The sequence below is a fragment of the Aquarana catesbeiana genome, linkage group LG09, assembly GCF_042186555.1.
Source record: "Aquarana catesbeiana isolate 2022-GZ linkage group LG09, ASM4218655v1, whole genome shotgun sequence".
NCBI lineage: Eukaryota > Metazoa > Chordata > Amphibia > Anura > Ranidae > Aquarana > Aquarana catesbeiana.
This window is the reverse complement of record NC_133332.1, coordinates 231,760,067-231,784,234: the sequence shown is the minus strand read 5'-3', so window position 1 is coordinate 231,784,234 and position 24,168 is coordinate 231,760,067. Positions and strand designations below refer to the sequence as shown.

Below are 24,168 nucleotides of genomic sequence, written 5' to 3'. Positions count from 1 at the left end.
GCATAAAGTCTTTTTAGGTGTACATTGATCTACTGTTTTGTGGGGGTGGGGGGGACACTTATAAACGCAAACTCACCTAAACGCGTGTACAGTATGCTCCATAGGAACGTTTTTATGCTGCTATATACCAGCAGTTCTGAATTTTTTCCGCTGCCCAGTGTGCATAAACCTTAAATCTACATCTGCTTACCTGGAAATGATGTCTGCACTGTGTGTTTGGTTGCTCATTGTATGCACACAATTGGTGTTTTTGAAATTTTATGTTTATTCATAATGCTCGGAACTCTTCTTTTCTACCTTCTCTCTCCTCCCACTTTCTGTTCTCTTTACCCTATTCTAACTCTTTCCTCACCTGTGTTTGATTTACTGATATCCATTTAATGCTGGTACTCTCATGTGTTGAGATTCACTGATACCTTGAATATAGCACTTTGGAATTGTACCTTTTTTAAACCACTGGTAATGTTCATTCGCTTCTTTCCTTTCAAGTCTTTGATTGTATGCTCTTTGATCTCTTTACCTGTAAAAAAAAAAAAAAAAAAAATGTTGTCCTCACTAAGCAATTTTATTAAGATCACTTGTATACTAATAATGGGTAGGGCCTCACTTGCTTGTATAGAACTTCAGTTGTTTCTGGCATGGATTCCACAAATCTTCCTTGTGGCGGTTATGCTCACATAATTGTATGACACAATTTCTGCAGATTTGAGCTACACATTCATGCTGCAAAACCCTGTTTTTACCATATCCCAAAAGTGTTCCATGGGATGCAGTTCCTGCGACTGGCTTACCAGCTGTACCTCAGCAGAAATCGAGATTCATCAGACCAATCTACATTTTTGCATCCTTCAGCTCTCAGGATTTGGTGAGCCTGTACCCACTGTGCCTCCGTTTTCTAGCTCCTGGTGAACAGGAGTGGAACTTGGCGTGGTCCTCTGCTGTTGTAGCCCATTGATGTGCATTAGGAGATGCTTTTCCCCTCAGTTATATAGAGTGCTTATCTGAGTTCTCATAGTATTTCTGTGAGCTCCAAATACTTTAGCCATTCTGCTGCCTCATCGAGGCATTTTGTTTTCCGCATCATTTTTGGTAAATTCTAGAGAATGTTTTACATGAAAATCCTGAATTGCAGAAATACTAAAATACCGCCAACCCATCTGACACCAACAGTCATGCCACAGTCATAATCACTAAGATCAGTTTTCCCCATTCTAATTTTGAAGAACTGAACCTCCTGACTGGTATCTTCATGATATTATGCTGCTTTCACATGAGTGGATAATTGTATGAATATGCAAGTGATCTAATAATTGCTTGCTTGGTGTATGTCAATGTTATATAATCCCTTGTCATGCTGTATTAATTTAGTGTAGGACACATGTAATTACAAGCTTCCAACTTTTATTTTCTATATGAACGGCCCCACAAGTGGTAATTACAAGTCAGATAATTAGGGCCGTAAGATGCCAGAAAAGGGCTATGAATGGAACCAGGTCGAACCTTCAGCGCCACATACAACAATCTCATCAATGTGACATCATGTGAACGCATCCTAAAGTCTGGTACACACCATGAGGTTTTTTTTTTTTTTTTTTTTTTTTTTGTATTGAATGAAAAAAAACCCAAAAAACTGTCAGCTCCATGTAGAGCTGCTGTACTAACTATGCAAAGTTAGTACAGCGATCTCTCCTGCTATGCTGTTGTGTTCCGACAGGGGCATAGCCACTCTGCCAGAACACTCTGATCAGCGCTCTGCGCCATTGGCTGAGTGCGCTGATCGTCAGTCGGCCGGCTTCTGTCGGACAGGGTGGCATACACACGGCATTAAGCCCGTGTACGGTGCTTTACATGGGGAAGGGGCTTTCTCTGCTGGCTAATCAAGCTCTTTCACAGTCACTTACATTGAACATGTGTGCATTCCTGACATCTTTGTATGGTTTCTTGACTTATCTGTATCATTGACCCACAGGGGGAGATTTGCTAAGGCTAGGTTCACATCTGTGCAGGTGGGACCTGCACAAATACTGGCAGCCGCAACCACACACACAGAAATCCTAATGGCATGCCGCCCGCACTTGAAATCACACCTGTACTGAGAACCTCCGTTCCCGTGTGAGCTGCAATTTAAAAAAATAGTGCAGGGACTTGATTCTAGTGTGTCGCAGGGCACGGCAGCCCATTCAGATGAATTGGCTCTCGTGCCCGCCAAACTGTGCCCCGCACAGGTGTGAACCTAGCCTAAAACGGGAGCACTCAAAATCTGGTACAGCTGTGCATGTTGGCCAATTGGCTTCTAACTTGAGCTTGTTCAATTAAGCTTGACAATAAAACCTGGAAGCTGATTGGTTTCTATGCAGAGCTGCACCAGAGTTTTAGTAAATCTCCCCCACAAAGTACCTAATGTGGAGGAAGAACAGCAGATAGCATTTGCAAGCTGGAGATCAGAAACGTCAGCACAACTATTTCTATCTATACAAGCTCTCTTGTAGGGTCCTAGAGAATGGTGCTTTGTTTTTTTGGGGCCAATACATAAACTATGGAAACGTAGAAGAGTGATGGCAAAAAATGGCCCATTGAGTCTGCATCTCTTTATTTTAAATGCTGACTCTATTCCATCAATGACAGCTGCTCCAGTTTCAGAAGTGACAGCAGCTGTTGGGGTTCTTTTCTTCCAGCAGCTGCTGTCACTTCTGAAAATGAAGCAGCTTCATCTGCACAACCATGCCATGTATTCACAGAGATCTGTGAATGAACTACAAGTCCCATCTTCCACAGTGTCAGAGGGACTTGTAGCACCTATAGTCCATTGACAGGAGCCTGGCATTGGATCCACAATCTATGTAACAAATAGTATTTTATTTTATAAGCTCTGGATATATGGTAGGCCACAAAAAGCATGACATGTTGACCCTTCAGTTGTGCCGTCTCTTGGGGACACACAGCAGAAGTAACCTACATCCATATATTTAGAAATCAACCTGTGAGCTTTGGAAAATGTCTGCCCCACCATAGTGTATTCGTGACCACTATTAAATGTTGCTAAGCCACCAAACAAAAACATGGCTTGAGTAAATAGCAGGTTACATAAACTTTATTCTACCTCTGTTTGTTTGCAATTCTTGCTTTTTTAGGTTTTACCAGCCAGTTGGATGGGACTTATGAAGGTCAAGATATACCCGGATTTCATCATGTACCTCCTGCAGGATTACCGGCTCCCAAAGAAGCTGAGGAACCTGATCTCAAGCTACCAAAGCCTCCTCTGCAGGTGCAGTGACAGCTTTGGGAGGGGAGGGGGGGGGGGGGCAGGGAGATTTTTGTTTCAAGAGAATACATTTGCTATATACTGTAAGGAAAAGATTCACAGCAAAATCAGTTTGCATGCAATTTTAATGTGGCTCTGTGCGGTGCGATTTGAAAGCCATTCATTTTGAATGCCCTTAAATTGCACTGTTGTGTGCTAAAAGTAGTGCATACACTACTTTTAAAACGCACTGTAACCAGATTGCATAGTACAAAAGTACCATGCGGTCTGGTGTGGGCAAATGCACTTCCTTTGGGGTGGTGTTGGCATTTTGCATGCAGGTTGAATAGCACAAGAACACACAGCGTGTTCCGGTGCAAATCTAGTGTGGGCATGGTGTGAGCAGGCGCAGCCTTTTCGTAGGCCAGTGTGTATTTAAAGCCCAATTGATTTCACAGAAATAGATATTCGGTTAAATAAACTTTGGTACTCACAACCACAACTTACTTCTACATTCCTATTGTTATAGCAGTTGTGCAAAGGGTCTAATTATGACACCAGCTGTATACAAAGCCCTTTTTAGGTTGCCATATTGCATTGAATTTTACAGAAAATTTTAGCGCTGACAAAGGAGATGTAATATTTTTTATCAACATTCAATTACCCCAAGAGATCTCTATGACCCTTGGAGGCCAGAAGCAACGTTGCCTCCGGCGCCGGCAGATGTAAACACTGTCGTTTTCCTTAGGCTTTCCAGCATAGAGGAGATATGTGGGGACTTGGAGATCTTAGATCTCTCCGTAAAGAGGACCTGTCATGCACTATTCCTATTACAAGGGATGTTTACAATCCTTGTAATAGGATTAAAAGGGATCAAAAAATGAAAGGGAAAGTGTTAAAATAAAAAAATTGAATAAAGAAAAAAAAAATATTTTTTTTAATAGAGCTGCAGCTCCCTACGTTCATTCAGACACAGAGCTGTAGTTCGCCCCACCCCCTCTATCTCCTGATTGACTGACTGACTGACAGTAACGGGAGCCAATGGCGCCACTGCTTTTAGCCAATCAGGAGGGAGATAGAATGGATAGAATGCATTAAGATAAAAAAAAAAAACCTTTTAAGCAATTTTCTAGCAAAAAAAAAATATATATATATTTTTTTTAAATATAGGAGAGGAGTGCCAGAATTGGCTTGGGCTGGAAGTGGTTAAATGAAAGCCTGCACTTATCTCCTTATCATACACAGAAAGAGATCAGATGACTCCACACTTGCTTTTCTTATTAACTCAATTTAAATGTAATGTAGAAAAAGGCTTCCAATGTGCCAAGAACACATACACAGGTTATTTATGGTATTAACAATCGCAAAATCATCTGTGTATTTACATCCGGGAGCCATGTTGGTGCAAGTGCCTCATCATGCTGCACACAGGCTGTTTTCTTCCAAAACTCTAGACTAAACATAAAGGTCTTTAGCCATAATGTGCAAGTGTGCACAGCTTATTTTCACATTATGGAAGCCTTACCTGCCAAAGAACCCATATAGCGCTGTGGCAGTAGATGGTAGAATTAAAAACACAAATCTATATGCATTTTTGACACTGTACAGCGCTGCATGGTTTTATTTTATAGTAGATGTTAGAGACTGAGAGTTGCATTTCTCAGCTGAGTCACAGAAAGCTCTGCTGCCCACATGGACATGTATGTGTGAGTGTTAAAGTCAATCCTCTTTGCCGCCACGCATATTTGTTAACGTGGGGGGCAAAAGGCTGATTACTTCGTGGTACAGGCAGCTTTAGAGGTCAGTGGGGGCTTGTTTTAAAAAAGTTATATTACTGCTTATGAATATATAAATAATAATAATATATAAATACTTTAATGTTCATAGTTCTGGCTAGGGCTGGGCGATTTTCTCAAAAAAAAAATCTGCGCTTTAATTAAAAAAAAAAAAAAATAACTCGATTCACGATTCGAATCGAGTTTGTTTTTTTTTGGACACAGCACCCTTCCTGAGGAGCTGTGGGCAGGAGTTTTTAGGCTGCGGCCTAGTCCGTGGCGTCCGGCCTCGCGGACTAGGCTGAAAACTGCCCGCAGCTCCTCAGGACCGGCGCGGTGAAAAAAAAAATCGATTTTTTTTTTTTTTTTCTCCAGCCCTAGTTCTGGCACAGGTGCACTTAAACAGCAGACACCATATGATGCCTGCTTTCACCTTTTATAAGACAGAAATGTTCTATCTGTGCCCCTCTCTGATTTTGTTTTTACATTGTTACCAGGGCATGACTTTCCCATGCTTTCCACTTGCCATTCTCCAGTCCATTGAGCCTGCCCTAGTGGTCAGCCAGTTTGTGCAACATTTGTATGTGGCTTGGACACATTACTGACTGTTTATGTAATGGAATATGTTTGAGAAAATTGGAAATGCCTGTTTGGAAGTCCAATATCAATTCCAGACTTCCTGGGGTGGCCACCACACTCTCCACCAGTATTTCATTATCAGTGTCCACCAGTAGGTAGTTATAGGAGGAGTTCCTTTTTATAGTGCAGTTTAAGCAGTGGAATCTGCAGCTAGCACACTTCTCCCATGGTTAAGAAAAGTGCGATATATCGTTCTTTCTATGAATATTGTAGGACCTACTGAAAATGGGGCACTTTGATGCAGTGGTGGGCTTAAGCATGGTATGGCCATATGGCGTGACTAAATCCCCATAGTTACTTATTAAGATCAGGTGTTTCTAAGTAGCCCTGTAAGATTAGATTTTTTTTTTTTTTTTTTCTCTTTTCGCTATTCTCTGTGGTTCTTTTTTTTATTTGGACTCTAAAATGTTAATTGTGTTCCTTCATCTAGAAAAATAAGAGACCAAACAAGCGCGGACCACCAATTTTACGTCCACCTCCTACAAAGAGCCAAACACTTGAAGATAATGAGCAGAGGCCGGCGGAGGTTGAAAACAATGAACCTGTCATCAGGTAGACAAGAAGGGTGTGAACTAAAGGCACTGCTGAAATCCAGTTGGGTGGGGGGGCTTTCCAAATAATCGTCTGCTCAGCTCATAACAGACAGTGAAACATTTGTGGGTCTTGTATCTTGGCAGGCAGCAATACCTGCTGGTGTTATGTTGCGGTGAAAGCCGTGCTGTTTCTATATTGCAACAGTTGATGAGACTGGTATTGTGATGGCAGTGAGACCTCTACTGGTCCTATATGGCGACGGGTGGGGAGACCTCTGCCAGGCAGTGTATGGCGACGGGCAGGGAGAACTTCTGCCAGGTGGTGTATGGCGACGGGTGGGGAGACCTCTCCCCGAGGGTGTATGGCGACGGGCGGGGAGACCTCTGCCCGAGGGTGTATGGCGACGGGCGGGGAGACCTCTGCCCGAGGGTGTATGGCGACGGGCGGGGAGACCTCTGCCCGAGGGTGTATGGCGACGGGCGGGGAGACCTCTGCCCGAGGGTGTATGGTGACGGGTGGGGAGACATCTGCCGGTGGTGTATGGCGATGGGCAGGGAGACCTCTGCCGGTGGGGTTTTGCATTACTCAAATGCTCAAGGAAAGAATCATTCACTTCAAAAGAGATTTGCCAAAAGCTGTCATCTTTGATGGCCATAGAAGCAGATTTTATGTTTATGTCAGAAAAGGCATCACATGGAGTTCTTGAATTGGAAGTACCACATGCCAAATTTAAAAAATAACAGGCAGTGAGAGAGCTGCCAGCCATTACTGGATTCACCAGAACCTGTTCCAGTAATCTGCTCAGTTCTAAATGGAAGCATTGTACAAGCATTGACCTATAGTAAGGCTTTGTTTATTTATGAAAGAGTTATTATTAACATGATACTTGGATGAAATTTGTGAGTATGTTTGCTATCCTGTTTTTAACCTGAAGAACCTCTTCTGTAATATTAGAGTCAGGGCTTGTGTGGATGACGCTTGCTTTCTGTTTGACGCACTTTTTAATCACAGTTCTGAGGATTTCAGTTTAGTTTAACTGCGTGGTGTAGGTGACTGTTTTTAGGCTGCTTTTTTTTTTTAGTTGAGACATAACTCGTTCCATTGGAATCTGTTTCTGACACTTCAAAAGCTTGTCACTCATGTGCAAAAACCGGTCAGACGCTGCTCCGGTGCTGCGATTTGCTACTGTCACCGCCTGTGGTCGAGTAGTGCTGCATTCCAGCATGTGTTCAGAAACAGTTCATCTACTTGATGATAAAAGAAAACACTCGATCGAGTTCTGTTACTACTATTGTTCGTTGCTGTATTTGTTCTACATGAAGGATTATTTTCTTCTCGGGAATGTTAGGCTTATATGACCAATATGTATTTCTCAGCTTCATGTTTGTGTTTGTATACAGCTGGAGGGGAGCCGTGATTGAACCAGTCCAGACCTTGGGACCGACTCCAAACAAAGCTCCGGAAGCCACTAAACCTCCTGCTCAAGACGTAGTAGATCAGAAGGAACCAGGTATTGTCTATGTGAGATACAAGATCACCATTTAGAGCAGAACTTGTGCTAGCTGTGTTTGTTCAGCTGTGATAGAACTACCAGTCTCAGCATGCCTTACTACTGTCTGAGAACTTAAAGTATAACTAAAAGAAAACTTTCTTTTTTGTTTTAGATGTGGATAGCATGGAGAGGGATTAGAACACCTGTAAAGTTTTTATTGCTGTCTGTGTCCCCATTAGGGAGATTCCACCTTTCTATTGGTCCTTTTTACCAATATCAGCGAAAGTTGAAAAAAAAAAGAAAGACATTTTGGGTTGTTATCAGAACAGGAGTAGAGGGGAAATCCTCCAACGGGAGCACTAGTTCTGGTGGCCCTGGTGACAACCTGGGATTTCTTCATTTTGGAGGAATTTCTTCTCACTTCCTGTTTTGGCTATTAGACAGGAAGTGAAGGGAAGTCTCCCGAATGGGGAAACAGTTGGCAAAAATAAAACTGACAGGGGTTATAACAATCCCGTACTCTGAAATCAAAAATAAAAATGGCCTATAGTTCTAATTTAAAGGATAAGTTCACTTATTAGCAAAAAATAATCCATGAACATTTTTTTTGCAGATAAAAAAAAAAGTGCATTTAGTACAGTTAGATCCATAAATATTGGGACATTGACACAATTCTAATCTTTTTGGCTTTATACACCACCACAATGGATTTGAAATGAAACGAACAAGATGTGCTTTAACTGCAGACTTTCAACTTTAATTTGAGGGTATTTACATCCAAATCAGGTCAACGGTGTAGGAATTACAACAGTTTGTATATGTGCCTCCCACTTTTTAAGGGACCAAAAGTAATGGGACAGATTGACAATCATCCATCAAACTTTCACTTTTTAATACGTTGTTGCAAATCCTTTGCAGTCAATTACAGCCTGAAGTCTGTAACACATAGACATCACCAGACGCTGGGTTTCATCCCTGGTGATACTCTGCCAGGCCTCTACTGCAACTGTCTTCAGTTCCTGCTTGTTCTTGAGGCATTTTCCCTTCAGTTTTGTCTTCAGCAAATGAAATGCATGCTCAATCGGATTCAGGTCAGGTGATTGATTTGGCCATTGCATAACATTCCACTTCTTTCCCTTAAACTCTTTGGTTGCTTTTGCAGTATGCTTCAGGTCATTGTCCATCTGCACTGTGAAGCACCGTCCAATTAATTCTGAAGCATTTAGCTGAATATGAGCAGATAATATTGCCCTCAATTCATCCTGCTGCTTTTGTCAGCAGTCACATCATCAATAAATACAAGAGAACCAGTTCCATTGGCAGCCATACATGCCCACGCCATGACACTACCACCACCATGCTTCACTGATGAGGTGGTATGCTTTGGATCATGAGCAGTTCCTTTCCTTCTCCATACTCTTCTCTTCCCATCACTCTGGTACAAGTTGATCTTGGTCTCATCTGTCCATAGGATGTTGTTCCAGAACTGTGAAGACTTTTTTAGATGTTGTTTGGCAAACTCTAATCTGGCCTTCCTGTTTTTGAGGCTCATCAATGGTTTACATCTTGTGGTGAACCCTCTGTATTCACTCGGGTGAAGTCTTCTTGATTGTTGACTTTGACACACATACACCTACCTCCTGGAGAGTGTTCTTGATCTGGCCAACTGTTGTGAAGGGTGTTTTCTTCACCAGGGAAAGAATTCTTCGGTCATCCACCACAGTTGTTTTCCGTGGTCTTCCAGGTCTTTTGGTGTTGCTGAGCTCACCGGTGCGTTCTTTCTTATTAAGGATGTTCCAAACAGTTGATTTGGCCACACCTAATGTTTTTGCTGTCTCTCTGATGGGTTTGTTTTTTCAGCCTAATGATGGCTTGCTTCACTGATAGTGACAACTCTTTGGATCTCGTATTGAGAGTTGACAGCAATAGATTCCAAATGCAAATAGCACACTTGAAATGAACTCAGGACCTTTTATCTGCTCCTTGTAAATGGGATAATGAGGGAATAACACACACCTGGCCATGGAACAGCTGAGCAGCCAATTGTCCCATTACTTTTGGTCCCTTAAAAAGTGGGAGGCACATATGCAAACTGTTCCTACACTGTTCATCTGATTTGGATGTAAATACCCTCAAATTAGAGCTGAAAATCTGCAGTTAAAGCACATCTTGTTCGTTTCATTTCAAATCCATTGTGGTGGTGTATAGAGCCAAAAAGATTAGAATTGTGTAGATGTCCCAATATTTATAGACCTGACTGTATGTTTTGTTGCAGGAGCCTGTATAGCAATGCACCGTGCCATGCAGGTCTCCTTCAGATCTGTCAGTGTATCGGATTCCTTGTACGAGGACACTGATACAGTCTGACCAAATCAATGAACTACCACAGTGCTCACAGCGCCATGGCAGTTCATTGAAAACTACAAGCTGACAACTGCAAAGACTGCCGGACCTTGTCGTTTTCCATTCAGAGAACTGTGAATGAGTGACGTGGGCAGAGCCTCGCATCTTTTTTTAAAATTCTGTTAGCAGGCACTGGGACAAGATCCCGAGTCTGCTTTCACAGCTGGGATCGAGGGGGTGCAGGGTCCAGTGCATTCATAACATGTTACATCCTGAATATGGGTGTATCGTGTTGTTAAAGGTGAAAGTATCCTTTAACTCCTCTGCAGCTGAATGATTGGCACGGTTTTCTGTACATTTTTGTTCTTTTAGCAACTGAGGTTCTTTTCACTGAGGTTTGTGTACCTAATGTAGGCTGTTAATTATATACCTTGGAGAGCTGTGATGTAAGGCAGCAACCAATCAGATTTTTGCTTTGTGTAGTTATTTAGGCTTACTAAAAAAAAAAAAAAAAAAGTGATTGCTGTGAATTCTCTATGCTTTCATCTTTGCCTTAGTAGGCAGTTGTGTGTTGCTAGGAACTGCCTAGTGGTCTTAATGTGAAACGTTAGTGGAGAAAAAATGAATTGCCAGTGAAAGTGGTTTTATTGCAGAAGAGTCTCTTTATGTATGTATGTCTCTTTTGCAGTTAATGTTCCCACCTGCCTGCCAACAATTATTTTTTTTATTTTTTTAAATTTTGCACTGAGCTGCGAATAAGGTCTTTACTATGGAACCGTTCTGCATTAGCAGGCCATACATTGTGCAATTTTCTTTCCACAGGTCGAAGGAAAGAAAATTGCACCAGTTGCACAGCTCCCGATGTACACATGACAATGTCTTTTGGCAAACTGACTTACAAAGGTTGGTGCTCCCTGTGACAGTGCTTACAGCCTTCTGCTGTCATCTGTTGGCGTGTTACAAAACTGGTCTCAAAAATTTTTGATATTCCCTGGTACTGCTCAAATGTTTGCTCTTTAATCAACCGGTTTAAAAAGAAATATACAGAGCATTTATGAATTTCAGACTTTTGTCTTATTCATAATTATTTGTTATCAAAATATATCTGTAGTAAAAATAAGAAATGATAATAAAAATGACATCTGAGGACCACCTGTTCTAATATATAGTAACTATACAATGTTGAATTTCCCCCCCAAAAAATAAAACAAATTGTAGTGTGCTAAAAGTGAACTGGTGTAGCACAGAAACTTAAAGGTGTACAATTGGCATAAAAGAAACCAACACTATGGGGGTTAATTATTAAAACCAGAGAGCGCAAAATTTGGTGCAACTCTGTATAGAAACCAACCAGTTTCCAGGTTTTCTTGCCAAAGCTTAATTGAACAAGCTGAAGTTATAAGCTGATTGGCTACCATGCTCAGCTGTACCAGATTCTGAGTGCTCCGGTTTTGGTAAAAATCAACGCCAATATATGTTTTGGACTATACGCCGTCAGAGATGTGATTCTTTCTTCTTCTTCTTCTTCTTAACACAAGCCACCATGGGAAAATCCAGCCTCAGAACAGGAGATGTAAAAAGCAGAGCGCAGGGCAATGTCAGCAACTATGCATATTTTTTAAAATGTAAAATAGGCATCCACTTACATGCACATTAGAGAGTATCAGCTAGAGTAAGAAGCAGAGTCATTGGTTCACCGGATGTAGCAGGGGGACAGGTAAAAGAAGAAAAGATCCAGGATCCATGGGTATTCATGTAATCGGATACTTATTTTGTTTTTAAAAAAGTTTGTCTATTTTCTGACATTGCCCTGTGCTCTGCTCTTTATATCTCCAACCTAATGTTGGATTTCCCATCACTTTCTGCACTGGTGACAGTGGTCATCGGGACAGAGAGAAAAAACTTCTCCAGACAGCACTATATCCAAAAACCAGGCCTCCTCCTTTCCATGGGAGCAGTTCCCCAAAGCTTGCTATTGGTACTTGAACTCGAGAACCCACCCATAATTGGGAGCAGCAGTTTCCATGGGACTGATGAATACAATACGTATTTTGTACTTATTCTTTTCCCCCCTAGCCAAATGTGCATTTAACCCACGCCATGGGCCAAATTAGCAGATGCACTGAATGGGGATTTAAAGTGTCACTAAAGAACTAGAGTGGGAGGGGTTACAACTCCTGCCAGTTGTGTTTTTTTTTTTTTTTTTTTTCCCCCCAATCTGTGCCCTATTGCAAAGATTTCTCTTCCCTTCCTGTCCCATAACCAAAACAGAAATTGAGAAGAAATCCCTCCAAAGTGAGGGAATCCCAGTGTGTCACCAGAACTAGTGTCCCCATTGGAAGATTTCCCCTCTAATGCCCCGTACAAATGGTCGGATTTTCTGATGGAAAATGTGTGATAGGACCTTGTTGTCGGAAATTCCGACCGTGTGTGGGCTCCATCACACATTTTCCATCGGAATTTCCGACACACAAAGTTTGAGAGCTTGCTATAAAATTTTCCGACAACAAAATCCGTTGTCGGAAATTCCGTTCGTGTGTACACAAATCCGACGCACAAAGTGCCACAAATGTTTAGAATAAATAAAGAGATGAAAGCTATTGGCTACTGCCCCGTTTATACTCCCGACGTACGTGTTTTACGTCACCACGTTCAGAACGATCAGATTTTCCGACAACTTTGTGTTACCGTGTGTATGCAAGACAAGTTTGAGCCAACATCCATCGGAAAAAATCCATGGATTTTGTTGTCGGAATGTCCGATCAATGTCCGACCGTGTTTACAGGGCATTACTGTTCTCATGTCAACCCAAAATTTGAGATTTTCTTCTATTTTCACATAGGTAATAATGGGAAACGGGACAATTGGGAGAGGGGTATTATCCCTACCAGGGACACAGACCAGAATAAAACCTGACCTGTGCTCTAATCCCTCTCTGCTCTATCCAAAAAACTAACAAAAAGAGTTTTGCCTTTAGTGACACTTTAAGTGCATTGCAAGTATATTGCTTTATTTGAAAACACAAAATGTAAAATATTTTTCACTGAATTGTTCTGCTCCAAAAACATCATACAAATAAACTCCTCAGGAATGTAGATGTAAATGTGAATTGGAGGATGAGTTCCTGGTCTAGTCTGGGTACTGTCATTCAGTCTAGATAATGAAGTGTTGTTGTATTTGAACCTGCAAAAGTTGTTTTGGTGACACAAGACCAGTGAATTGCTAACTTATCGCCTTTTAGTTCCCATCAGTGAGCGCCAGGAGGCAGTGATCGAAGCATTCCAACATGCCTGGAAGGGTTACAAGCAGTTTGCGTGGGGTCATGACGAGCTGAAGCCGATCTCCAAGGCGTACAGTGAATGGTTTGGACTTGGGCTCACTCTCATAGACGCTCTTGACACCATGTGGATATTAGGCCTAAAAGAAGGTGAGTACAGTCAGTGATTGTTGGATATTAGAGTGCCAAAATTTCTCTATTTTCCTTACTGGGGCAACTTAACATTTTGTGCATTTTTTTTTTTTTTTTTTGAGAAGTAGAGAAGACTCCCCTCTCCTGTCTTAGGAGTACAATGGGTTACCTGATGAGTTTTTCCAACCCAACTGATAGCTTTTTGTTTGTAAGTCCATCGATCTTTTATGCTTTGTTATACCCCATGGACATCCCTATTATTTTCTTATTCTGACAAATTTGCAGGGATTGGGAAATGGTCATCTACCTTTACTTTGTATAAATGGGATGGTTTTTGACTGTAGTTGGGGATAAGATGACCACACACTGATTGTACAACCATTGTTGGATTTATCAAAAACTATGTAGTAGAAGCCCAATGTACACAATCCATTTGTGACCAGTCAGGCAGACTTTCATACTACATGTTGGTAGATCTAAAGGAGATCATACCAGATTGCATCTTAGGAGAAAGAAGCTTAGAGCTTCCGTGCTGGTCACCCTTTGGTGCCTGTATTTTCTGGACATACTCATTTTGGCCCTTTTAAGTAAAATGTATTAAGACCCCCTACAGTTGCTGCCTTGCAAAATGCTGGTTGCCTGGCTGTTATGTTGACCCTCTGTCTGTCTAGGAGTTACTGACCTGGAGCAAGTAAATTAAAGCAAATCAAGCAAGTCAGTGAAAAGTCATAAGTCAGAAAATGGGTCAGTGTGGCAGCCAAGAGCTCAGCAATAACTGCCCACATGTTTTTCGAAATATCAGTGTTTTAACCGCTTGCCGACCGCTGCATGAACATTTACGTCAGCAGAATGGCGCGGACAGGCAAATGGGCATACAGGTACGTCCCTTTTAGATTTGCCGCTGTATGGTCATGTGCGCGCCACCCTGCTGCGAGCTCTGTGAGTGTGATCGCGGGTGCCGCGGACTTGATGTCCGCGGGGATACCTGCGATCATCTCACGAAGAGAGAAAGAACGGGGAAATGCTGATGTAAACAAGCATTTCCCCATTCTGCCTAATGACACTGATCACAGCTCCTGGGAGTGGTGATCAGTGTCGTGTCACATGTAGCCCCTCCCCTCCACAGTTAGAATCACTCCATAGGACACCCCTGCAGCGCCCCCTCCTAGTTAACCCCTTCACTACCAGTCACATTTACACAGTAATCAATGCATTTTTAATAGCACTGAACGCTGTATAAATGTGAATGGTCCCAAATTAGTGCCAAAAGTGTTCGATCTGTCCGCCATAATGTCGCAGTCACAATAAAAATCGCAGATCAGCGCCATTACTAGTAAAAAAAAAAAAAAAATTATTAATAAAAAAGCCATAAAACTATCCCCTATTTTGTAGACGCTATAACTTTTGCGCAAACCAATCAACAAACGTTTATTGCGATTTTTTTTTTCCTTAAATATGTAGAAGAATACGTATCGGCCTAAACTGAGGAAAAAAATGTTTTTTATATATATTTTTGGGGGATATTTATTATAGCAAAAAGTAAAAAATAATCAGTTTTTCAAAATTGACGCTCTTTCTTTTGCTTATAGCGCAAAATATAAAAACCGCAGAGGTGATTAAATACCACCAAAAGAAATCTCTATTTGTGGGGAAAAAAGGACATCAATTTTGTTTGGGAGCCACGTCGCACGACCGTGCAATTGTCAGTTAAAGCAACAGTGCTGAATCACCAAAAGTGTTCTAGTCTTTGGCCAGCCAAATGGTCCGGGGCTTAAGTGGTTAAATAAACCCTTAAGTCGGCCATAGACTGTTTGAATCTCGATTTGAACCATTAATGGGCAGGCTGAATGTACCCAAGTTGATCGATCAATCAACTTGGGTAAACCCAGCCTGACAGATTTTACATGTGATTATTGCTAGCAACGGGACAGCGGCTGTGAGAACACAATGGCTCCACAGGAGGGATTCCCCTGTCAACACTATCTGTGTGATAGTGAATATCGCTCCATCTATGGCCGGCCTTGTACACTGCCTTGTTTGGAAGCAATGCATTACTGAATGTTTGTATCGTATTTTGGGTACTGCCTGAGATCAGTGTACTGTTGGCTTTACTGATTTTCTGTGGTCTCAGAGTTTCAGGAAGCCCGAGCGTGGGTGGCCACCGAGCTGACGTTTGATAAGAATGTTGATGTCAATCTGTTCGAGAGTACGATTCGGATTTTGGGAGGACTGCTGAGCACTTATCACTTGACCCAGGACCCTCTTTTCCTGGATAAAGCGGTACTGTTCTATTCCATTGCTTGTCACATTTTTCCTAAATTGTCATGATGTCTGTTTGTGCCAGTTTGTTCAGCGTCTAGTACAGTGTAATGATATCGGTACTTTTGTGTTTGCCCCCCTGGCCCATTTCCTTTCACCTTTCTAGCTTTCTAGCTTTCTAGTTGGCCACCAAATGCAATGAGTGGCCTTGTGGGTCAATAAGGAAGCACAGAGTTTGGAAGGAGGCAGGCCAGAGTGTAACCACAGAGGCTGTAAAATGATCTGCAGAGGTGTGAACCAGCACTTGAGATGCCCGCTGTTGATGAAGGGAGCACTTTAAGACGTGAAAACTCCCAACATGTTGACTTTAAGTACTTGTTTACAGGGTATGTCTCTTTATTATACCTGCATGCTGGGCTTTCTGTTCAGAAAGCACAGCAGTTCCTGCAATTTTGGAGGTAACCACTGCTGGTAGCTATTGGCAAGTTGGGTTAAATCTGTTTAGTAGGCTTTGTGAGAAGAGACCTCAGAAATGTTTTGAGACTTTGCAGGCAATTCATTTCTGGTGAGACTTGCCACTTTCTGGTGATTGTAGGTATATATGGAATATTGGCTTTAAATGGGTCCTAAACAGATGCAGATTTATGCTCAGCATTTCAGAATGAGCAAAAAGTCTCAAAATGTTAATAATTCAGACTTCTTCACACATTCTCATTATAATCCATCTTCTGTGTAACTTTAGAAAGACATTGGCACACGCCTGCTGCCAGCTTTCAACACCCCATCCAAGGTGCCTTACTCTGACGTGAACATTGGGAAAGGAACCGCCCATCCACCACGTTGGACCTCGGACAGCACGGTGGCTGAAGTCACCAGTGTCCAGCTGGAGTTTCGGGAGTTGTCCCGACTGACAGGAGATGAAACATTTAAGGTACATTTTGCATTTATTATTTTTAAAAGCTATCTACTTTTTTCAGTGATGGTTTAAAGTGGTATCTAATATGCATTTCATCTCTAGAAAGTGGTGGACCATGTCACCCAGCATGTTCATACTCTATCTGGAAAACGGGAAGGCCTAGTACCCATGTTTATTAACACAAACAGCGGGCAGTTCAGCCATCTTGGAGTCTTCACTTTGGGAGCCCGAGCTGACAGCTATTATGAGTACTTATTGAAGCAGTGGCTCCAGAGTGGGAAGAAGGAGACAACGTAAGCATCCTATAGAAAGAAAGCTAACGATTTTGTTGTCTTGCTATGTTTATTGGGGACAGCACAGTAAATGTTGTCACCTCAGATGGGAATACAGGTTATCCTTTTTGCTTTGTGTCTATTAGGAGATGACATTGGGCATAGAGGTCCTCAAACTTTGTAAACAAAGGGCAAAATGTCCCTGTATCGGTAGGGGTAAAAATGCCCCTGCTTTATTGAGCGTAAAACATACCCTTCACATTGGAAATAAAAAAATACCCCGCTGTCAGTTGGATAAAAAAATAGGCTCCTGTATTGTTTGTCAGTGGCAGTAAAAACAAAAAACGCTCCATGGTCAGTGGATGCGGGGCTTTCTCACTGCAGGTGCCAGTTTACAGCAAGCTGCAGACCATAACCAGCCAGTGGGATGTAGTCTGAGGACTGCTGAAGACATGGTATACCTCCTATGCCCAACACGCTCCACTCCTCACACACAGAAATGTGAATGTAGCCTTCAAGTGTCAAATTAATAAAGGCGCCCCAGCCATTCATTTGTTTGGGGGACATGATAATTCACTGTATTAAATTTCCAAAGGCTGTCTTTGAGACAGTTGTAAATTATTGGGCATCAACCATGGTCCACGAAAAGCTCACATCCATACTTACTGACACCCTTGGCAAATTTCTAAAGATTTGGCATCCTTGTATAACCTATAACAACCACTGAAATTTAGACCGTCCTTTACTCTCCATTTGACCGTTTATATTTGTATTTTGTAACCGGCTGATCCGCATGGGATTCTGCTCCCTCCCTCTTCTCTTTTTTCCTTCTCTTTGCTGTCTGCTTTACTCTTCTCTCCCACCTTTCACTCCTGTCTTAGGTTCTAGAATGCCCTATTCCTTCTACTGCTCCCATCTGTGCATGCCCCCCATATGTGGTAGTGTTACTGATGGAGCTTACGGTCTCCATTAAAGTTATGTACAGTTCCCTGTGCCTTGTGGTTTGTGATGTCACTTGCAGTGTCACCTCTGCTCCAATTGGTGATCCTGTTTGTTGTTTATTTGCTTTTCTAGCCTTACCATTGTTGAATTCTTTTATTTGAGAGCACCTTTCATACTTTGTATTATTACTTAAAAACCCCAATGAGGGTTTTTTTTTTTTTTTTTTTTTTTTTTTTTTTTGCAATAAAACATTGGGCATCATGTCATATTGCTGTCTTGTCTAGCCTTGTAAAATAATGATGCAAGGTATCTAAATCATTATGGTTAGTCTGTGATTCTGGTAATTTTATAATTCCTTTTCATAGCACAGTCTGGGTATTTATTTGCAGGTTCTTGGAGGACTATATGCAGGCCATTGAGGGGGTTAAGAAGAATTTGCTCCGGAAGTCGCAGCCCAGCGGATTGACTTTTGTGGGTGAACTGTCTCATGGCCACTTCAGCCCAAAAATGGTATGTTCTCGTGTTTGTTTCTAAATTGCTTGTTTGAGTCGCTACCCTTTTTAGAAGTTCTGGAAACTATAGGTATTTGTTATACAGTTCTGCTCCTATTTTGCTCCTTACAATTAATGAGATTATTTAAAAAAAATTTTTTTTTAATACAGTCATATGTTGTGTAGTGGCCGATTGCCATCAACCTGAGTACCGGGTACCTGCTCTCAACTATCCTTAGTAATGCTATTGCATGGAGTTTGTATTTTCTTCCTGTTTTGTGAACTTTCTTCATATTGAGAAAGTATGGGTGCATTGAAGAAACTTTTTCCCAAAATTTCAGATGTATACAGGTGTATATGACCTTAAAGAGGAGCTATAATTTGCAAATACAAGGTAAAGCAATAGGGTTCACTTCAATGTTGTCCCCACCAAAATCGCACACACAAGGGTTCTGTGTTTAGCCTCTAACATATCCGGGACTTCCAGGTAAGGGGGAGCATGTGACTGGATCCCCTCATTCTATGGGATAGTGCTGGTGATTGACTACTCAGGCACCCAACACTCACACATCACATGGGGGGGTGGGGATAGAGTCTTCAGCCCTGTGTAAGCTCCAAGTTGTATCTACGAGATTGTATTGAATTTACATTCCTTTGCATCCTGCAGCTGGAATGGCAAGTGAGTAAAGGTAAGGCAGATATGGGCTGGTGTGGCCTGAAATATGGTGAAACTTCTGCTTTGGCCTGCATGGGCAAAGAACAGGTTAATTTAGCGATGCAAAACCCTGACATGTACCACCTAGGTGTCGTTTGGGAGTTTAAAGGGAATGTATAGTGATTTTATACTTATTTTCTTTATTTACCTTTTTTATGGCCTGGGCTAAAAAAAAATAAAAAAAAATTAAATAAAAATGTAGTAGTAGTCTTTAACCTTTAGGTTATACTGCTGCCTTTATGAGGATTGGACACTGCAAAACAAAAACTAAGCCAGGCCAGTATAACCCTCCTATTACCAGTGCAGCTATTGTACCAAGAAGGATGCACATCCCTTCCCCAGCTGTGCCATAGTAAAGGCTAACACTAGCCCGTTTATTGTAGCCTCTTTTTTCACTGTTGTTTTTTTTTTTTTTTTTTCAGTCAAGACTCTTAATGTTTTCTTCAATTGCATCTGTGTGGCATGGTTGCCGTCTAGCTGGTTTTTGGAGTACTGTGTCCAGACCCCATTGGAAAGGACATTGCGAGGATAGCCTGGAAATTACCTTACGAGTACTGAGTTCTGCAAAGGGGAATTTCCAGACTCTGTTCTGGTAAACGTTAGCTGCATAACTCTTTCTAGGTCCAGTGACAATTGCCATAACTTAGATTTTGCCTTGTATCAAGTAAGTAAGATTGGACCAAGTGCAGATGATTTTTTTTTTTTTTTTTTTTCTTGTCATGACGTTTTAAGGCTATGGAAGGGCTTAATGCTGTGGGACAGAGTGCTGACATCGTCCTTGGTGCCATACAGCATCAAGGAAGCATCTGATTTCCTTGTCTGATTTTATACATGAGATGGGTGGGACTGTCCTGCTGTTTCAGGTGCCCCCAGCTTATCTTATACAAATCGCACCAGGGCTGCTTGCAGCATACAGCATTGCCCTCTACCTACATAGTCTACTCTGTCCCTAGAGTCCTCTTCTTTTGTCACGTGTGGCTGGGTCCTCTGCACATTCTGTTTAGGTCTTCACAATGGATATTGCCCAAATCGCCTAGTTATATGCCGATTCTTATCGCAGAGGCCACAAACATGCTCCCATGACTGCTCCTCCAGAATCTATTTCTGGTTTACCCGTGGCTCTATTGGCTTCTAAACCATTTGCTGCAGAGGCCGTCTGATTCTGAGTTGTTCCTGCTCTTGACTGATAAGCTTGTCCCAGAGAAGTCGCAGTCTATTGCAATTAAAGGCAGTGTGCAGTTGTTCACCACTCGAGTATCAGCCTGTTGCTTCTACCAGTGCTGTCTCAGGGTTCAAGTCTGCAAAGCCTTTCTCTGTCTGCTTTTCCAACTATTCTTTATAGGAGCATCCTTATAAGTTATTTGCTCCCATCAGTAACTTATTAGACTTTTATGTGTGTGTTTGAGGATTTCCCACTGTGGATCCAGACTTGTCCTATCCTAACAAGATGCTTACTAAACCAGCGGAAAATGTACTTGTCTTAAAGCATTTGTTAACCCAAATAAAAAAATCGATCATGTCCAGTACTGTGTGATTTGGCCCCCCCCCCGTAACACCTGGCTGATTCTGCCTGGCTAGCCCTCCCCCCCTGTAAACTGACCACGATAATCAGGGCTGCTGAGCCCTGACACCATGGTCAGTTTATGTACTTCTGTCATCTGCAGCTCTCCTCTCTGCTCCTGTGTCCTCCTCCTCCCCCCTCCCCTCTCTCCCTGTCAGCTCTGTGTGTGACTGTGTGAGCCACCCCTCCCCTTCTATCACTGTCCTGAGTAGCTTGCACAATACTGATTCCAATCACTACCAGCCCCTCTGCTAGGATTACATGATGTATAATACTATATGCCATTTTCTAAAATTCTTCTTATAAATACTGTTTTTCTTATCCCCGATCAGCGGTCAAGTGACCGCCCAGCGCTGTCTTCCTCCAATGTTTGTATTACAGAGGGAGGTCATGTGACCGCTCGGCAGATGTCAGAGGGAGAGCTCAGCTCCCCACATACATCGGAGGAAGACGGCGCCTGACGGTCACCTGACCGCTGATCAGGGATAAGAAAAACGGTGTTTATAAGAAGAATTTTAGAAAATGGCATATAGTATATACATCATGTAATCCTAGCAGAGGGGCTGGCAGTGGCTATGTGCACTGCCTTAGCAAACACTTTAAAGGACCCAACCAGTTAGTGTTTGGAAGGCCATTTTAAAGCTCTGTTCTATCTGGTGGGTCTTATCTTCCACTTAATCATGAATATGATGGTTGTAAAACCATATCTGGTACTCTTTCGGTGTAGAGGATTTGTCATTGCAGAAGTCTTGTCTCCTGATCAACATCCTGGAACTATAGGCAATTTGCCTGTCTCTGCAGTGTTGGACTATCCTGGAGGGTCTTTCGAACCAGGTGATACAGTACATCATCAACACCACGGTGATGCAGTACATCAGTCATCAGGGAGGAAACAGAAGTCTCTCAGGATCTGATCTCTGGCAAGATCAGATCCTTTCCTGGGCAGAACTTCGTTTCAGTCTTGTCAGCCATCTGAATCCAAGACAGACAATTGAGAAGCAGATTTCTTTAGCCGACAGCACCTGGACCTGGGGTAGTGGTTACTAGACCCAAAGGGGCTTTAGGACCAATATTGGAGGCTTGGGGACAATGGATGTGGACCTTTTGGACAGGTTAGTCTTCAGGTACAAGGATCCTCCGGAAGAAACAGTAGATAGCTCTCTTATCTGTGCCTGTATGCCCCTGAAACCTCTCTTGCTTGCTTCGCAGGATCGATGAGGGCATGGTGGTGATCCTCACTGCTCCAGACCCACTCAGGTAATGTCTTCAGCCAGCTTGGTAAGACTTCTGGCAGACTCTCTGTGGGCACTGCCAGACTGTCAGGATCATCTGTCTGAAAGACCAATTTGCCATCCTGCTTCACGGCATTTGTCTTTAATGCCATGGCTGTTAAAGCCCAGGATCTAAGAAATAGGGGCATCTCTGAGGATCAGGTTCACCCTTACAAGTCAAAGCACACTCTACTAGATCCGTAAAGGCCTCTTGAGCTTTTTGGCATCAAGCAACTGTTTCCCAGATCTGTAAGGCTGCCGCTTGGACTCCTGTTTACATTTTCATTTTCTGTTCTACCAGGTGGATGTTGGGTCCCTTTAGAAGGCTGAAGGCAGTACCCAGTTCTCTGTTGTGTTCTTGGGCCTACTAAAGTTTTTTTGGCTGTTACCCACCCCGCAGTTGGACTGCTTTTGGAAGTACTGAATTTTGACTTTGTTTCTTTCAAGGGATAAGAAAGAAAATCTGATTTTTGTGTTTAACTGTAATATCTTTTTCTTCTTGAAGTCATAATTGAGGCATGCTGTTAGTGGGAGGCGGTTATCCTGGGCTGGCCTGCAATATTTTTTTAGTTGCCAGTCTCCGAACCTTCTGTAGGTGGCAGCATAACCTCAAAAGTTAAACATTTTCTGTGCCTCCCACCAATGCATTCCAAGAAAAGGATTTTACTATGTGTTAAAAAAAATAAAACGGTGCTATGTGTGTTTATTCAGGTACGTATGAAATAATGCATTGCATATGCTGTTGTCTTTTGAAAATCTATAATGCACTAGGAAATCTTTGTAATGATTGCACTCTGTTAAAAACTAAAAAAAAAAACACAGTTTTTAAACAAGTGACCCAAAACCATTAAAGTTTCCCTTTAGAGCATGCTCTGATTTAATGTATGCTGTGTAATTGTCTTTATAAGATTATTTAAACTGTATGACAACTGCTGTGTAATTCCAATGTTTTCTGCTCACAGGATCATCTGGTGTGTTTCCTTCCTGGTACTTTGGCATTAGGTGCCCACAACGGCATCACTAGTGATCACATGGAAACCGCTGTGGCCCTAATGGAGACCTGCTACCAGATGTACAAACAAATGGATACAGGTCTAAGCCCAGAGATCTCTCACTTTTTCCTGCATGGGTCAACAGGGGGAAAAGACATTGATGTCAAGGTGAGAGCTCCTCTGTGATTTTCAGATTTTGATTTACTGGTGCTTCTGTTTGTTCTATTTGGCTTTAGTACTTTCTGAAAGCCTGTACAGGAACTGGTATGCAGATCAAGAAGGTCTGGGTAAAGTTAGATTTTATGTTTTATAGAACGTAATGAGACATCACATCAGTGGATCTTCTCTCATCAGACTGCTCACCGCTTCATGCAAGCTTTGTTTGCTGTTCTGTCTTTTTAGATAATCCATCATGCTTTGCAAATCCTTTTTGTTATGTATAGTTTTCCTTTAACGCTAAACCACCACTCCTTATTCTTAAAGTAGAACTATGACCTCCGATTAGAAAAATATGTGCTGTAACACTTAAAAGCACATCTGCATTTAGTTTCCTCCTAGTCCCCCTGCAAACTCGCACAATTACTTGTTCATCCTACCAGTGAAGTCTACCTGATGCAGATTCCTGTGATGGTGTTTGACAATGCTCCTAAATTCAGAGCAGAGTTGCCACTCATGTTGATTGTGTGAAAGACATTGCAGGGGTGTGACTGTCAGCATTGTAACTACTGATTCCTAAGTCTGTAGCTTGTCATTCTGCACCTGCCCACAGCTTTTTGGATTGGCAATGCTGCTTTCTGGATTGGAAGCCTTCCCACTGTAAGCTGCAGTGTCATGGGTTGAGGGGAATGTGAAGCACACCTATAGGAGAATTTGATTATACAGGGGGAAGGTGAAGAGGGTTTTTTTTTTTTTTTTTTTTTTAATTTAGGAGGTTGTGCATCACATAGTAACTAGATTTCTTTATCATACATCATGGGACACAGAGCCTAATGGGTTATAGGCCACCTTCAGGTGTTGACACTGGTTATACCTAATCAAGGAAGTTTACTCCCTATATAACCCCTCCTCCTTCTAGGAGCACATCAGTTTTTTCGCCAGTGTCTAAGGTGTCGGTCACGAGTGAAGATGTGCTCTGAGGCTCCACTGGAGGGATCCATGCTGGATTTATATAGATTCCATAAAGACCAGATCCATCCAAAGTGCCATTGAGGCCTAAAGGGATGGTACCTGGGGCCTCGTATCTGAAGCACGTGGTTTTGCCTGTAACGCCTCTTTGTAGGGCTGGACCCCAGGAACCCAGGGCTTAGGTCTTGTTA

At 42.2% G+C, this 24,168-nt stretch overlaps 1 protein-coding gene across 2 annotated transcripts in view; it reads left to right on the top strand.

The window, feature by feature from the left end:
• Positions 1 to 24,168, top strand: part of MAN1B1 (mannosidase alpha class 1B member 1) — a 64,294-nt gene that overhangs the window by 13,651 nt on the left and 26,475 nt on the right. The window contains exons 3-12 of one of the 2 annotated variants that reach the window (XM_073599929.1): positions 3,132 to 3,265; positions 6,086 to 6,207; positions 7,590 to 7,699; positions 10,847 to 10,927; positions 13,266 to 13,451; positions 15,565 to 15,713; positions 16,435 to 16,623; positions 16,711 to 16,901; positions 18,212 to 18,332; positions 22,823 to 23,020. In XM_073599929.1, coding sequence (XP_073456030.1) covers positions 3,132 to 3,265; positions 6,086 to 6,207; positions 7,590 to 7,699; positions 10,847 to 10,927; positions 13,266 to 13,451; positions 15,565 to 15,713; positions 16,435 to 16,623; positions 16,711 to 16,901; positions 18,212 to 18,332; positions 22,823 to 23,020 — 1,481 coding nt within the window. The remainder of the gene's footprint in view (positions 1 to 3,131; positions 3,266 to 6,085; positions 6,208 to 7,589; positions 7,700 to 10,846; positions 10,928 to 13,265; positions 13,452 to 15,564; positions 15,714 to 16,434; positions 16,624 to 16,710; positions 16,902 to 18,211; positions 18,333 to 22,822; positions 23,021 to 24,168) is intronic. The other variant, XM_073599930.1, reaches the window with a different exon arrangement.